Source organism: Hyla sarda, chromosome 5 (genome assembly GCF_029499605.1).
Source record: "Hyla sarda isolate aHylSar1 chromosome 5, aHylSar1.hap1, whole genome shotgun sequence".
Classification (NCBI taxonomy): Eukaryota; Metazoa; Chordata; class Amphibia; order Anura; family Hylidae; genus Hyla; species Hyla sarda.
In genome coordinates, this window is record NC_079193.1 from 196,225,055 (window position 1) to 196,241,847 (window position 16,793).

Sequence of the window (16,793 nt, forward strand, 5' to 3'; positions counted from 1 at the left end):
ATGCCACATGCCTTGTAGGTTTGGGGCGGCTCCTTTTTTTTTGTTTGTTTGTTCCGCCCTTTACCCACCCTACTATTTTCCCGGGTCAGCCACCTTATACACAGCACACTAATATAATCAGCCTTGGTTGGGATACACTGGCATACCCAGCATGTGTCATTAAGGAGTCTTCAGTCTGTGGTATAACACCAGCATGCTGCCCCTGTAGTCTCCTGGGGGTTGTAGTTCACCACACCTCTGTAGGGCATACATTAGTGTTTCCCAACCAGGGTGCCTCCAGGTGTTGCAAAACTACAACTCCCAGCATGATCTGACAGCCTTTGGGCATGCTAGGAGTTGTAGTTTTGCAACAGCTGGAGGCACACTGGTTGGGAAACACTGGTGTAACATGATGTGTATGCTGAATAGGCTAGAACAGTGTTTCCCAACCATTGTACCTCAAGCTGTTGCAAATCTACAACTCCCAGCATGCCCAAAGTCTGTCCAGGCATACTGGGAGTTGTAGTTTTGCAACAGCTGTAGGCACACTGGTTTGTAAACTCTAGCATACACACACACACACAAAACAGGGACTACAACTCCCAGCATGTGTCATTTAGGAGTCCCCCCCTCCCCCTTCACATATAGGGGAGATTTATCAAAACCTGTGCAGAGGAAAACTTGCCCAGTTGCCCATAGCAACCAATCAGCTTGCTGCTTTCAGTTTTATGAAGGCCTGTGAAAAATGAAAGAATTAATCTGATTGGTTGCTATGGGCAACTGGGCAAGTTTTCCTCTGCACAGGTTTTGATAAATCTCCCACATAGAGATCATTCCCAGTATGAGATTTATTCCCCTGCAGTCCATACATCCCCAGCCCGTGCACCTTCTCATCCTCCCCTTCAGATAACACTTATCTTCTCTGTGAGGTCCTTCTCCTGTGCAGACCTGCGTCCTTAGAATACAGAGCATGGGGGAGGGGAGGTGAGGAGCTGTGTACTCAGCTGGATGAGATGAGGGGGCGTGGCTTATTCCTCTCATGCCGAGAGAGAGAAAAAAAAGCTGTTACATCTTGTCCACAACAGACTCAGAACTGTGGACAACAGTAAAAGAAAACCCTTTGAACTACAGAACTTCCCGCCTTACAAACAGAAAAACACACACATGCTGCCAAAACATATAGCACATGTATATTGCAAAAAAACTAAACTTACAAAGAAGATGCCATATAGTCAAAAAAATTAACCACCCATTTTGGCCTTAAAAGGGTATTCCAGGAAGAAACTTTTTTTTTTTTTAACCACCTCCCTCAGAAAGTTAAACAGATTTGTAAATTACTTCTATAAAAAAAATCTTAATCCTTTCAACAATTGTCAACTGCTGAAGTTGAGTTGTTGTTTTCTGTCTGGCAACAGTGCTCTCTACTGATATCTCTGCTTGTCTCGGGAACTGCACAGAGTAGAAGAGGTTTGCTATGGAAATTTGCTTCTAAACTGGGTGGTTCCCCATACATGTGTCATCAGAGAGCACTTAGACAGAAAAGAACACTTAACTTCAGCAGCTCATAAGTACTGAAAGGATTAAGGCCCACATTTATAATTGTAGGTGTAAGTGAAGCATTTTTTTACACCCTTTTTTTGTGTGCTGATAATGTGTAGGAGCACCAAATGTATTAAATGTTCACAGAGCATTTGATACATTTTGTGCAGGTAAACACTTTCTGAAATTTTTCTCTTCACATACACCAAAAAGCAACTCCAGGTCTGGGATGGTGTAGTTTTAGACACTTTTCAGTGGCTTTGCGCCTTTTTTGCGCCTTTTTACAAAAAGGTGCAGTTTATAAATTTCAGTCCACAGCATACGCTAAATTGTTTTCGAAACGGTGGGTTCCTGGCCGCTGATAGCAGCCGGTACCTGCCACGCATGACGCGAGCACCTGCCGCACATGGCGCTTAAATGTACGTCATAGCGCGTTAAGTACCACGGCATCATGACATACATTTACGCCCATTGTCGTTAAGGGGTTAATGTTAGTTACATTTTGTTGTACTAGATTAGAAAACATTGCATGCTTTACATGCAACCATTATTGCTACAGTAGTGATCTTATTAGTCTAAATGGGGATTTTTTTTATTTTGATGTTAATTTATTTAAAATCTATATTTCTTAATACATTACCAATACATACCAATGCTTTAATTCAGATCTAATTATCTTCTCTGTTTAACATTCACCAACACAGATCATATAGCTTCACCAACAAACAGCCACACAGCTTTTCTAAACTACAGACACTTTACTTTATTCAGTCCCATTGATTCATACAGTAGGAAAACTACTCTCCTTCTCACCTCTCTTTATTAACTGGATAATACTTTGAGCTATATACTTTTGTTCACCACATCAGGATATTTCTGTCAATTACCCTAGACATTCCATAGACTATTTTAACTACCCATCCCCCTATTAGGTTCCTCTTACTTGAAGGTATTTTTCTAACTTTTAAATTAACTTAACATATTAGCTTTCTGGACAACAAAATACTTACAGTTATTTGTCTACTTAAGTTACAATATCCAAACCAGAGTTAGAAGTCTAGATATTTAGAGAGATAATTGACAATCATACTCAGCAACATGAGTTGTAATTCCCAGGCAATAAATCACTTTACTAATATCATATTTCACACTTTGTGCAGCAGTCCCCTTTTTCCCATACCTCACTGGATGGTTCCCGTCCAACTCTTGGACACCTGGATCCATGTATACCCTCATAGCTCCAAAAACTTCAGGAGTTGATCAATCTCCCAACTATGTTTATCAAACTTTCGCAAAAAGTCCTGACAATGTTTGTATTGTCCACCAGACTTCCCAAAGTTCCAATAATCCCACCTGCCAGACACAGTCCCGGCATACCTAAAGTACCCTGTCAACTTTATAGTTTGATGCTATAGTACCCACCAGACACAGTCCCGATAATCTCAACCGCCAGACATACATTATAGTCCCAGTAAACTCTACACTACCCTGTAGACTCCATAATTCTGGTTGACGCTATAGTACCCGCCAGATATTGTAGTCCTGGTAAATTCTTTTTTCCAATTGCCCACCAGAGGGTTAAAAGCATCCTACCATGGCAATCCCCTTAAAATTCTTTGTTTTATAGACCTGCTACACCTCTCACTCAATTATTGTAAACCAGAGCTTATTGTGAAATCCTTCCTGTACATTCGACTGCATTCAATCATACAATTTCATACACATCATACCATGGCACTAAGCACACTACACATACATATACATCAAAGACACATATCACATTTATACAGCATCACAGAACAGACATCCTAATCCCATTGTGCTATATAAAAACAATACAGAACCCAACATGGACAAGGAGGAAACTATTTGTTACAAGCATTTGCCTTACCGATACACTTCCTATGCCGTTCCAGGTCATCCATATTGGGGTTCCTTATCGATTGCCCCTATAAACACAATGAAATCCCGGTATGGCCCCCTCCGAAATGTTTTGACAATTCCCTGTGTACCCCATCAGGCCCTTCATCCGTCTGTGAGCTTCACATTCATTCAAAGGAAAGACACACAACAAACCGCTCAGTCTTCTCCATGGTGGCAGATTAGCCCAGCTCCCACTGACTGTGGCCCATGCCATTTATTAATGTCCACAGTAGTATGTCAACCAATGGGATGATGGTACAATGACATGATGTGTTCCCATTAACAATACAGCAGATTAAGCAGTTTAGACAAAACCATCTAAGGACAGACAATACATGTGTAGCATCTTCTCTTATTGGAAAGACAAACACAGCTTTTACGATAATGTCTCAATACAACAGCAACAGACAACTCTGGAACTCAGAAGAGTGGACAAGACTATTCTTGGAGTGATGTATCAGCTCTTCATCTCTCTAGGTGTAATTACACAGAGCCCATTGTGTATTTATATAATGAATTATTGTTTAAACATAAATATACAAAATTACCATGTAATCATGACCTGCTGGTAAGAGACATAATCATTTGCATAATCATTTCTTACATACAACTCTTATATTTCATAATCCTAGTGGGAGCTTTCACTTTCAAGTGTGAACTGGAAGTAACAGGATGTATTCTTATGATACCATATTTATACTAGAAGTAGAAAGTAAAGCAACAGTTAATAGCACATTGGTATGTAAGAACTAATCATAGTTACCTAACAGGACTGGATCCTATGTCTAGATCCTGTGCTGTCACAGCTCCTATGATGGTGCCAATAGGTGTGTCCTCATACACTTCCATGGTGTAGGATGGTTTACTGAACACCGGAGGCTCATCAACATCCAGAACGTTTATTTTTACAGTAGCAGTGTCTTTAAAGGGTCCCACTGAGTTAAAGTGATAATCTAGATGGACATTGGAAGCCTCGACTTTAAATGTGTAGGCTTTTTTTGTTTCAAAGTCCAGAGGCTGAAAAATAAAATATAGTATTCAATAGCATTCCTTTTAAGCTGTAAAACCTGACTTGACTCATTTACAATATAGAAGGAAGGATGATTTCTGTCACTGTACGCAATCACAAAACTTTAGAACAATCACTTTGATTACTAGTGCAATGGAAAAACACAAAATATTCTTATATTAGCATTAGGAAGCACAATGTTCCCAAAGTGTACTGTGGAAGGCAATGCAAACATTAAACCAACATAAATAATTCTTATCCAAGAGGGACATCTAGTGGCGATTATAAAAACTACATACTGACCCTTTTCAAGTTCTAATCCTTTTAAAAAGAACAGAAAACAATACTTATTACACTTCTTTTTGACATATGAATCATAATGCAGAGGTTTCAGAATAGAACCTTGACATACTTTCTGGCATTTTGGTTAGTTATGTCAAACCATAATCTATCTCAAAGAATTTTCTTTACTGAATCAAAAATACAAAAGAAAAAAAATCCGGGAGCGGCCTCATTTTTCTTAGTTAAGTAAGCGTATTCACTTATGTCATTAAAAAAGGAATGTGTATAGTTTGAAGATGAATGGAATGTCCTCTCTCTTGTTTTTCCTTTTTGTATCTTTTGTGTTCTGAATCAAAGTATGTTTTTCTGGACAAGCAGCTCAAGATGTGACGCAAAAAATATTCGATATCAAGACCCCAAGCAAAAAATCTGGATTTATCTTACTAAGAGAATGTTCAACCATCTTTTTTACATCATAATAAATCCACATATAGAACAAAATACAATGTTTTATAGCGGAATATACTGGCTTCATAAAACAACAATCCACAATTAATGGACTATATTTCCCAAATAAAGCAAAGGATAAAAATATGGAATCACTCACTAAGGAAACTGAGATAGTACCAGAGTGATGTACTATAACATTGTGTGAGCGTGTTCAAATGTGCTGTTACATTTTCTATGAGATTTACCTTTTTTAGGATTAAAATTCCTTCTTGTGTATAATTATCTGTTATGATATCAAATAGATTCCCACCGTCTCCAGGAACAATATTGTACTCAATTTCGGCATTTTTTCCAAAATCAGGGTCCACTGCCCGTATTCTCCCAATGGGTGACCCAACATGTGAACTCTCTGGTACTTTTAAATGAAATATACCTGGCAAGGACAGATTACAGGAGAAAGAACTGTTAGACATTACACAAATATTTAATATTTAATATTATTAATTGCTACAGAGGAAGGACTCCGAGCCCTCAAATCGTTTTTACTGCTATTAAGAAGTAAGCAAATTCCAGGAGTTCCCTTACCTGGTAGAGAGTTCCACTTTACTTGTCAAGTACACTTGGAAGTTGGTCATAGAACCAAGAAACAACCTCATGGAATTGGCTAAAATATTGCACTCAACCCCTAGACATCTTATCCTCTATCCAAAGAATAGGAGATAAAATGTCTGATTGCGGGGGTCCTGCCACTGGGAACCCCCATGATCTCCCCTGCAGCACCCTGTGTCATCTGCTGCATGGAGTGAACTTTGCTCCATGCCTGATGAGGGGCGATACAGGGGACCGCCCCCTGGTGGTGTCACACCCTTCACCGTCTTTGCAAGTCTATGGGAGTGGGCATGATGGTTATGTGATGTCATGAGGGGGCGGGACCGAGACATCACAATACTCCGGCCTCTGTATTGCCCATCATATGGCACGGAGTGAAGTTCGCTCCATGCAGCAGATGGAACAGGGTGCAGCAGGAGAGACCCCCGTGATCCAAGATATCTAGGGGTGGAGTACACTTTTAAACTTCCAAATAAATTCCTAAAATGAACAGTGTGGTCTAGAGCAGCATTGTTCAAGATGAGAGTTACAACTACCAGCCCGTAAGTCATTGCTATCTGTTTTGGGCATTGTTGGAAATAAAGAAGCTGATTCATCCTGGCTAGCTAAGAGTATGTTCAAACAGGCAGATTACCTGCCGGTTTTGCTAGTTTTGACTTCAATAGGTCAGCAGAAAATCTGCAATAGAGGCAGATTTTCAGATTGTTCTTCAGACGCATTGAAGTCAATGGTAGCAAAATCCACCCGTGTGAACATACCCGTAAGTGTAAAAATGGACCAGCTGCATAAGATGCCTCAATGATAGAGCATTGTGTCCCTTCCCACTGTTTCTTTTCCCACTATGAATATATATATATATATATATATATATATATATATATATAATGGCAGTGCTGTGATAGAGACTAAGAAAAGTCAATAAGAATGGTTGTCCCTTTTTCCCACTTTTTATCAAGCCTTTCCAGTCTAGCCAAGCCTTTTTCCTGGTGCTAAGCCTGGCTGACCAGCTTTTCTTCCCTGCTATCTGATGGAGGGCAGGATCTGTTTTCTACACATTGGGGGATATTTATCAAAGTTGTCTATGTCCCGCATCAATATAGACCAAACTACAGAGGGTTAGTCTGGTCTATTGTGCACCTAATTTATCAAATGGCGCACGGCTCTTGATAAATTCTGTGCACAGACTGCATGATCTATGCTTTAGTCTATATTTAAACCTGCTCCAGCATGGTCTGACATTTCGGCGTACTTTCAGCCTATGCGACTTGTCGCTGAAAAGTCGCTTTTGATAAATTCAGCACCAATGCATTTTTCAATGCATTTCAGTCTAAAATAGACAAGCATGCATCATGTTCTAAAAATCCTCTAGAGCAAAAGTCGCAGAAAAGTCGCACAGATTTAGACTGCGACTTTCTGTGCGACAAATTTAGACAAGAAAAACCAGTCTAAATCCTTTGATACATCTCCCCCATTGTCTGGTGAGGCCTTAGTAGAGGAGTTATAGAATCTAGATTTACTTTATAAGGGAAATAAAATTTGCTCATTTGTTAATCAAAACCTTTTATCTATGACCAATTAACCTTCAGTACCATGTTTCAGCATAGGTGGAAAATAATAGCAAGTTTTTTAAGTGGCAAATTTGTTTAAGGAAATGTATTATATTTAATAGAGTATATCTATATTATTGCAAGTGCTTTCAAACATGTATTTATTTATTTTTTAGCCATAGTACAGGCAGAATCATTATATTTGACCTGTATATTGCAATAACCGTCTGATTCCATGTAAACTGAAGGGTTTGTTCACATGTTAGAATTCCCGTGCGGAATTCCACATTGGAATTCCGCATAGCGATTAATTTTAGACATTGATTTCAGTGAGATTCTTCTGCACTGTGCACCAGGTGTTTCTAGTGAGGAAATTCCGACTCCGGTGTCCGTAGGAAGAAAGTCCATTCTTTCTGCGGATTCCGAATGCATTGCTGTCTATGAAGCTGCGCATTTCATGCCGGTGCCCACCGTCTGCAGAATTTCCGCATATAGATTTTCCGTGTGGACATTCTGGGGTATGAACATAGCCTAACTATTCACCATTCTCCGTCTCCACAGCTATGAATCTGAGGGATGGGTCCTCAACACTTGCTCAACCTTATTTACAATGAACAATGGGATATTTCCCACCATATTCATTTTAAAAAACAGTATGACTCTAAGGGCTCATTCACAATACAGAATCTACACCCAGAGATTTTCCAGGCAGAAATTCCATCTGTAGTGGACATAGGACTGGTTAGAAATGCACAGTCTCCATAAACAACAATGCATTTCCAAGTGGTCTCCAAGTATGAACATTTTTACTCTTTTAGAGGAGTCTCCAACAGGCAAATTCCGTAGTGTGAATTGTGCAGCAGAATCCCATAGAATCCCATTGAAAACAATTAGTGGCTGCTGCACTGCATTTTCTGCAGAAAATATGTACTGTGAATGGGCACTATGTTACATTATAAACATACTTTCATCTGAATTAAATAACTAGTGTTAATTTATTTAGGTCTATTTTGAAGGCTTTATTGCTTTAGAGAAATCAATGGACATATACATTCACCATTGCACATGAGGACCTTAATATAACTTACCTAATACTATCTTTTTCATGCCAAGAGATGGAAGATGGTCCAGCACTTTGTAAAATGCAGCTTTATTGTAGATCACAATAATCTGATCAACAATAAAGCTGCATTTTACAAAATGCTGGACCATCTTCCATTTCTTGGCATTGCTGGATGCTTAGCCAGGTAGAGCACAAAGAGGTGAGCTGGACTTTGTTCTCACATTTGCATTATCTTTTATATGACCTGGAGACATTTGAAAAAAAAAATCTTAGAACCCAGAGGTTGAGGCCTCATCAAATGGCAAAACAAAGGGGCTGCAGTCTAAATGTATACTGAACTTGTGCACAATACACCCATTTGGCATATCCACAGGTATGATATAAGTGTTAGATAAACGCAGGTCCCACCTCTGGAATCCTCAACTATGTCAAGATGGGGAACCCCTGACCCTCTCCATCCTGTTTGTGGTGCCAAAGGTGGTTAAGAGGCTGAAAACAGTTGAACAGAGCTGTTTTACTTTAAAGGGGTACTCCGCTGCCCCAGTGTTCGGAACATTTGGTTATAAATGCTTGGAGCGAGCGGCGGAGGTCGTGACATCACAGCCACGCACATTATGACATCACACCACACCCCCTCAATGTGAGGTGTGATGGCCACCAAGCTCCCTCCCATAAACTTGAATTGAGGGGGCGTGGTGTGACATCACGAGTGGCGTGGACCTGATGCACGACCCCCCTCCGCCCGCACACAGCGTTCTAAATGAATGACGGGTGCTGCACTGAGATCCCAGCTGTGGGACCCCCCACGATCAGACATCTTATCCCTTATCCTTTGGATAGGGGATAAGATGTCTGAGGGAGGAGTACCCCTTTAAGTGTGCATAGAAGTCCCCTAGGGGGGGCAAATAAAGGGTTAAAAAAGCCAATAAAACTTACAGATAACTAAGAAACAAGACAAGGCTTAAAGCTACACAAACAGGTCAGAACCACAAAGGCTATGGCTAGAACAGAAAAGATACAATTGTGAACAGAGACACAGATAGGACTAATACTAGAGCAAAGCTGAATGGAACTGAAACTGAAAATCAAGGGCCAGACTAGAAGGCTGAGGAGGATAGAAATACCCCTCTTTAACTGCTGATTGGCCTGGGCCTGTAACTCTTACTTGACCAGAGAGAAACATGCATAGTCTAGCCAGGTGCAATTGTTACAAAATTAAGAGCAATAAATAAAAGTCTGACTGATACAAAAACTAAACCAGTAAAACCTACAGATCACAACACAAAACATTGCCATCATACATACCTGTTTATGGAAATATACAAAAAGTTATAGGGATCCGAAATAGTAAAAAATAAGTTTAAATAAGTAGTATAAATAAGCAGTATAAATAGCAGTTTAAATAAGTTTTTTTTTGTTCTGCTAAAAAAAACTGGAAAATAGGAGGGAAACTATACAATTTGGGTATTGTTGTAATTGTATAAACATATATCATGAAGAAAAAACATGGAAAACAATAAAGTTATAGGGGTTATAGGAGTAAAAGAAAAAAAAACTAATAAAACTAATAAATAAAGAGTGAAACTATATAAATTGGGTATTGTATGATCAGATTGACTGTACAGCAAATTGTGAAAAAATAAGCTACCCGCTAATTTACAAAATTGCATCCTTTTTTATTTTATTTTGCACCACAATTATTTATTAATTTTTAATGTAAACATTAGTATAATGAGTGATGCCATTATAAAAGGTCATGCAAAAAATAAGCCCATACATGGACCTGTAGATGAAAAATGGAAAAAGTTGTGCATTTTAAAGGGCAAGGAGGGAAAAAAATGAAAATGCAAAAACAAAAATTTTCGGCATCATTAAGGGGTTAATGGGAGTTGTGCATGTAGTGTAGAAGCATTAGCTATAAAATCCCCATCATTCCTTGAGTTATGTAAACAGCACTGCTCAGGGTTTTGAAACTCTCATTAAAGTGAAGTGGAGTTTCGGGTTTCCCCGTCATCTCAAGCTGCTGCAAGCAAGTTGGATAGGGTTCCTTATTCTTGGGATATGTACCACAGGAAAGGGGATAAATGTCTGATTGTGGGTGGTCCGATCGATGGGACCCCCTGCAATCTCCTAAACAGGCCCGTTCAGGAGATTGTGGGGTGTCCCAGTGGCCAGACCCCCTGCGATCAGACACTTATCCCTATCCTGTGGATAGGGGATAAGTTACTTTCCGCTGCACAGCCACTTCAAGCCAATTTCCTGCATAAATCATAGCAATTGTTTCAGTTGCAGCGGCCACCCCATTCTGCTAAGTCCCAAATACTTATATGGGTTTCCAATTTATAACAAGATAGGGGCTAACTATTTGATCATAGGGTGTCCTACCACTGGGGCCCGGCAATCTGAAGAACATGGACGCCAATCTCCTGTTCAGATTGCTCCACTGCTCCATTCATTATCTACCGGAAATAGCCTAGTACAGTGTTCAGCTGTCTCCACAGCTTCCATAAAGAATATATGCAGCAGTGAAGTGCAAGTGCAATCCGCTGCTTCATTCTAGTGGGAGACTTGTTTCCCTCTTCTCGAGATTGCAAAGGGTCTCAACAGTAGAACGTCACATAATCAGATTCTCTCTCTCCTGTGATAGGGGATAACTTTGCAAATTGGGAAAACCCCTTTACATGTAAATTGTAAACAATTTGTTAGAAGCTCATAGTATCATGATGGTCTCATATTCTCATATACTGCATTTATTTGTTAGTGTATGGAATAGTGTGTGAAATAATACCACATTCTGCAGTGGCCATATACGTAGGAGGACTGAGTCTTTTTAGGTTTTAAAGTAAGTAAATTCAACATCCATATATTATTTAAAAAGTCTGGAAACTACCCTGATAATTCACTAAAGGGTGAAATTAACAAAGACACAGATGGTTGTGTCAGCCAAATAGTATACTATTGATTCCAGAGAAAAGGCGAATATCCGGCTCCCAGTTAAAGATAAAATCCAAACATTAATGAAAATTCCTTAAAAGCATAAAGGTGGAAAAATAAAGAAAACCAACAAAAGGTAAAAGCACAAACGGAACTCCAACGCGTCTCAACTTCTCAATAAGTCTTACTCACATTACTCTGGCACAGCATCAAGTTTAAATATACCGGCACTGGACACGTGACACACATTCTGAAGTGTATGCCCCTATAATGATGTCATCATTAATTATCAACATCAACACTACAGAATGTGTGTCACGTGTCCAGTGCCGGTATATATAAACTTGATGCTGTGCCCGAGTAATGTGCCATGAGTACGACTTGTTGACAAGTTGAAACGCGTTGGTTTTTGTTTGTGCTTTTACCTTTTGTTGGTTTTTCTTTAATTTATTACCTGTATGCTTTTAAGGGATTTTCAATAAAGTTTGGATTTTATCTTTAACTGGGAGCCAGATATCCGTTTTCTCTGGAATCCCTGCACCTAGAGAACCTGGCTCTGGTGCTTTCCTCCGTGCTTCCAACATGAGATGTGTGCTGCTACCACTGATTGATCCATGCTGGAGGGGTAAGCTGATCTATTTATATATTTTTACCGTGTGATTTAGTATACTGTTGTATAAGACATAAAAAATATTGAAAAGTGTTGAGCTAAAATATTTTAGTATCTTCCCCTTTACTATACTGAAGATTTATATCATTCTTGATCAACTTGCAATATACACTATATTCTTGATGCAAACCATGTCAGCTTCTTAAATATTCCAGGCAGACATTGCACCAAGTATATGTTAACCTTGAGGATCTTACATCCTCATACATCATACGGTGCGACCTTGGTTATACATGCTGATATTTAATTTGGTATTCTGAGGAAATGGAGCATGGGATGTCATTAGCCAAGCAAAACCCTGAAATAGAGGGAATTGGAACATATGTGAATGATAATGAAGAATCTGATCATTATTATTAGTATTGATATTAGTAATGTATAGAATACATTTGTTTTTGCAAAATGGATTGATTTACTTTATAGGCAAATTATCCCTTATTGTACAGAACAAGGAAGCAGGGAAACCAGTCATAGAAATTTAGAGACTTTAAAAGGAGTCTGTCTGTATGTGATAAGGTGTCCAACCCTACTCACCAGATCACCAGAATAAAAGGTCTGCTTCATCCCTTTCATTATTATTAGACACACTGTGGCCCATCTATATGACTGTCTGTGTAGGATATTGCAGCTCATTCCCTTTTAATTGAATTGAACTAAGCTGTATGGCCAGACACAACGAAGATTGCGCGAATGGACTATGCATGTGTAAGAAATGAAGTGGATATGGCACTACAGACCCTTCATTTTGCTAAGTGACAGGGGCCCTGGTAACCAGACCCTCACCAATGAATTAGGATAATATTGTTGCTTTATGGCACTGAGGTCTATGGTTTAAATTGAAACCTGGGCAACAAATGGATGGAGTTTGTATGTTGCCTCTATGTTTTCATGAGTTTCCTCCCACAACCCAATTAACATACTGGTAAATAAAGCTGGCCAATCTGTGAAGGTGTTTTATATAGAAAATTAATATTGGGAATCTCATATAGGACAAAGACTCACATGAGTGATGGCAATATCTGTACATTGATGAGGAATGTGTTGGTTTTATGCATGCAACAGAATAGATAAAGTGCAAACAGCAGGCATCTATTTATCAGCTGAAGCTGCCAAGTAAATTTCTTACACATTCTGTACCACCAACTTAAAAATTATTTACTGAATTAAAGGGGTACTCTGGAAGCTGAGCTGCAATGTCAAATATTGGGCCCTGGCACCAGAAAGATGGAGGCCATGGCTCTATATGTTATAATGCTGCTCACAAAATGCATGTCTAAGGGGCTGTTGCTGTCCTTTAAATACATAATGGGGAGAGAAATGTTCAGCCACATGCTTCTCTCCCGGACATGCACTTAACAGGGTTATAAATAAGGACTGAGACCTGGAGCCATCTGTAACATGTCAAAAGCTATTCTAAATCACAGTAACACTTTAAGTAATAAGAAAGTATTCAGGTCCTTATCTTCAGTGGTTGGGTTGTATAGTAAAAGGTGACATCTGAAAGATTACATGGTGAGGGGCTAGTCAAATATAAGACAGTAAATGGTTGTGTGGGTAAGAATGCTTAATGTACACTACTGTCAATCAAATTGTTCAATTTGCTAAATTTGAGATACGTACAGTAGCAGTAGAGTCTTAATTGTCTGTTATACAGGAAATAAGTTTTAGATCACTGGGGCCCCCTGTGATCCCCTGTTCAGAGCCCCGGCTCTTCCTTGGAGTGGTGCATCATGAACCCTGCATGAAGCGGGGGCTGCAAAGCCCTCTCCATATATCTCTATAGGAAAGCGAAAGAAAGCCAAAGGGGGGGCATGGCGGCCCCTGCTTCGGTCAGGGGTTGTGACGGGGAGAGCCGGGCCTCCATACAGGAGATCGCGGGGGGCCCCAGTGCTCCAACCCCCCACATTTTAAAACTTATCCCCTATCCTTTGGATGTGGGATACGTTTTTTTTGTATGGCATATCCCCTTTAAAGAGGTATTTTATCTCCCAAAAAATTAGTCATGTGCCCCAATCTCCTGCAGCTCCTGGTTACCACTGCTCCCCTGTGACATTTCATTCTTACTGAAACTGCCCACTTACCCAATCTCTGGCCACAGAGGTAATGTGCCTTAGCTAGTAATTAGCTGATCACACAGTTCCTGCAAGGAACCATCTAAACAGCAGCTGCATGCTGTCAGAGCAGGTAAGTATGGGTTCTTTTTTTTACCATCCTGAATCACTTACAAAAAAAATGGTGCTAGAATACTCCTTAAAAGCTGGACATAAACATGATATTTTGTTTTCTATAAACATGATTTTTACTGTTTTCCGACAAGCTAAAAATAATAATAATCAGATATGTTGCATATTAGTTGTGTTTTGAAGACTATGCGATAAACACCTGTTTGGCTGTTATAACATGACACCTTCAGGGGGGGTTTCATATTTGTGGCTGATTTAATTTTCAAATCTGTTTAATAAAAATCACAGTAGGGATCCTATTGGTTGCTTGTGGTGACACCTCTAGTGTTTGTTTGAAGTAGCTTTTATACATTAGGGCCTTTATACATCTAAACTGAGTGTAAATGTTCATTTTTTGGGTGTAAAATAATGCTCAGTTTATATCCATGAGCAAAATTTCTAAAGGTCTGCCTACACGATTGGTCAATGAAGCCTATCCATCCTATCCAAATTCACAAAAGATAGAAATAATGCTATGTGAAATACTAGCCAAGAGTTGCAATCATACTGGGCTAAATAAGCCATTAATTTAGAAAGTATCATTGTTATACTACAATAATGTGTTCAGACATATCATTCTGACTGAATAGTGTCACAGATATCGTCAGGGGAAAGTTCTGATCTGCGGGTCTTTGAGGTGCATAAAATAAAAAAGATGAATGTAGTTTCAAGAAAAGGGCCTCAGGTTATCAATGATTTTGAAGTAAACTAGATAATCAAGAATTAAAGAAAACTTCACATCTATTCCATTAGTGCCTAATACATGCACCATATAAAGGGCGCATTGTATCTCACTTTTCTCCATATAAAAGGTCATTCAAATATGGCTTATGTCACGCTCCAGCACAAATTATGTTTTTTTTTTATCATTTGCATTTTGAAAAGGAGTAAAAGACAAAAAATACTATGTACACTGTGTGATAGCCTGGGGGATGTAGGGTATGGGGAGTGTAGCTGTGCAGTAATTAACGGGTGCTTGTTAACCCTTGCTATTCGTGATGCCAGGGTGGGGGGTCCTCAGTAATACTTGTCTTACCACCACCCTTCCCAAGAGCGATAGGGAGGTAGAGAAGAATAGATTGTCCACAAGCGGAGAGTTTTCTGAAACAGTATTAACTTTTACTGAAGGTTTTCTGCAAGCTCCAAAACATAACAGTCTTTAAGCATAACAACGGCTTTCCTTGGAGATTGACAAAGGTTGTGACTTTAACATTTAGAGTCTTTTAGTACTGTGCGTTGTTCCACTGGATTTAGGGGATCTAGTTGCGGTCCAGTAGTCACGCTAGCATTAGCGGGGATCAAGATTTGAACTCACGGTTTTGGTTCTGCTGAGGCCGGCAGGTTTTTGAGGCCTAGTGGTCTTTGAAAGTTGTGCAGAACCATCCTGCTAGTCCGGCATCCACGAGAGCAGCAACCCAAGAGAGCCATAATTGTACGCAGCTCCCTTATATGGGCAGGGGCTGGACTAGTGCTAATTGGTCCATACTGATGTCAATCACCATTACAAAGATTTGTGGGTAACACGTGACCCAAGGACCTCCTAAGGTCCTCCAACATACCATAGAGGTGACTAGCATGGTCACATGACCGAAGGTCCTGCGAGGCTAAACAAGGTAAGTACTATACATTACTATAAAATATATATAATTATTAAATATATACACATATTATCATTAGAGATAGACTTGAGGAGAGGCAACTAGGGGCTGTACCACCTGAGGAACCCTACCTGAACGTAGTTACTCTAGTTACTCTGACTTTGGGGACCTCTACGCTAGGTATGGTATGCAATACGGTACCGGGACACCACAACTGCTTATCCCCCTGCAGTTTATGTCACTATTACACAGCAGTAGTTTGTGTTAGTATTTGTACGAAGATGCTGCTATGTGAAAGTGGTCTCAAAAAGGATTGGCCTACAATGAAATATTGCATTACTCTTTTAGATTGTGAAAAACATAACAATATTACATTGAAATCATTAAAAAAAAGCTTGTGATTATTGAAGTTCTTTGAAAATAGAGGAATCATTTGCAACATCTAAACCAAGGGGATGGCTTGAAAATGTGTTTTGATGTTCTAATGGTGCTCCTGCCAGCAGGATATGGCCGAATATATCGGGACCGCTTCTCCGGTGACTTGTTTGCAGACTATCATGATCTGAAGTCCCAAAGACTTGTTTAGGACTTTCAACAACTCTGTCTAAAGATTGTGATAGTCTGTAAGCAATTAGAGAGATCAGAAGCAGTCCCGATTTTTTGGTCATATCCTGCCGCCAGGAGCAACAGAATTTTAATGGAGCAGAAGTCTCTGTCTTTTTTTTCACACATCTATTCCTGGGTATATACTGTATTTACTCGAGAATAAGACGAGTTTTTCAGCACAATTTTTCGTGCTGAAAACACCCCCCCCCCCCCCCCCTTGGCTTATACTCGAGTGACCAAATATAAACGTTTCTGGCTTTAGCTGTGAAGGGATGGTCCCGGCTGTCCATCTCCGCCTGTCAATCCCTTCTCAGTGGTCTTCAACCTGCGGACCTCCAGATGTTGCAAAACTATAACTCCCA

At 39.7% G+C, this 16,793-nt stretch overlaps 1 protein-coding gene across 3 annotated transcripts in view; it reads right to left on the bottom strand.

Moving 5' to 3' along the window:
- Positions 1–16,793, bottom strand: part of CDH12 (cadherin 12) — an 863,358-nt gene that overhangs the window by 53,471 nt on the left and 793,094 nt on the right. For all 3 annotated transcript variants that reach the window (XM_056520962.1, XM_056520961.1, XM_056520960.1), the window contains 2 exons: positions 5,428–5,615; positions 4,205–4,458 (listed from right to left, as the gene is read on the bottom strand). In XM_056520962.1, coding sequence (XP_056376937.1) covers positions 4,205–4,458; positions 5,428–5,615 — 442 coding nt within the window. The remainder of the gene's footprint in view (positions 1–4,204; positions 4,459–5,427; positions 5,616–16,793) is intronic.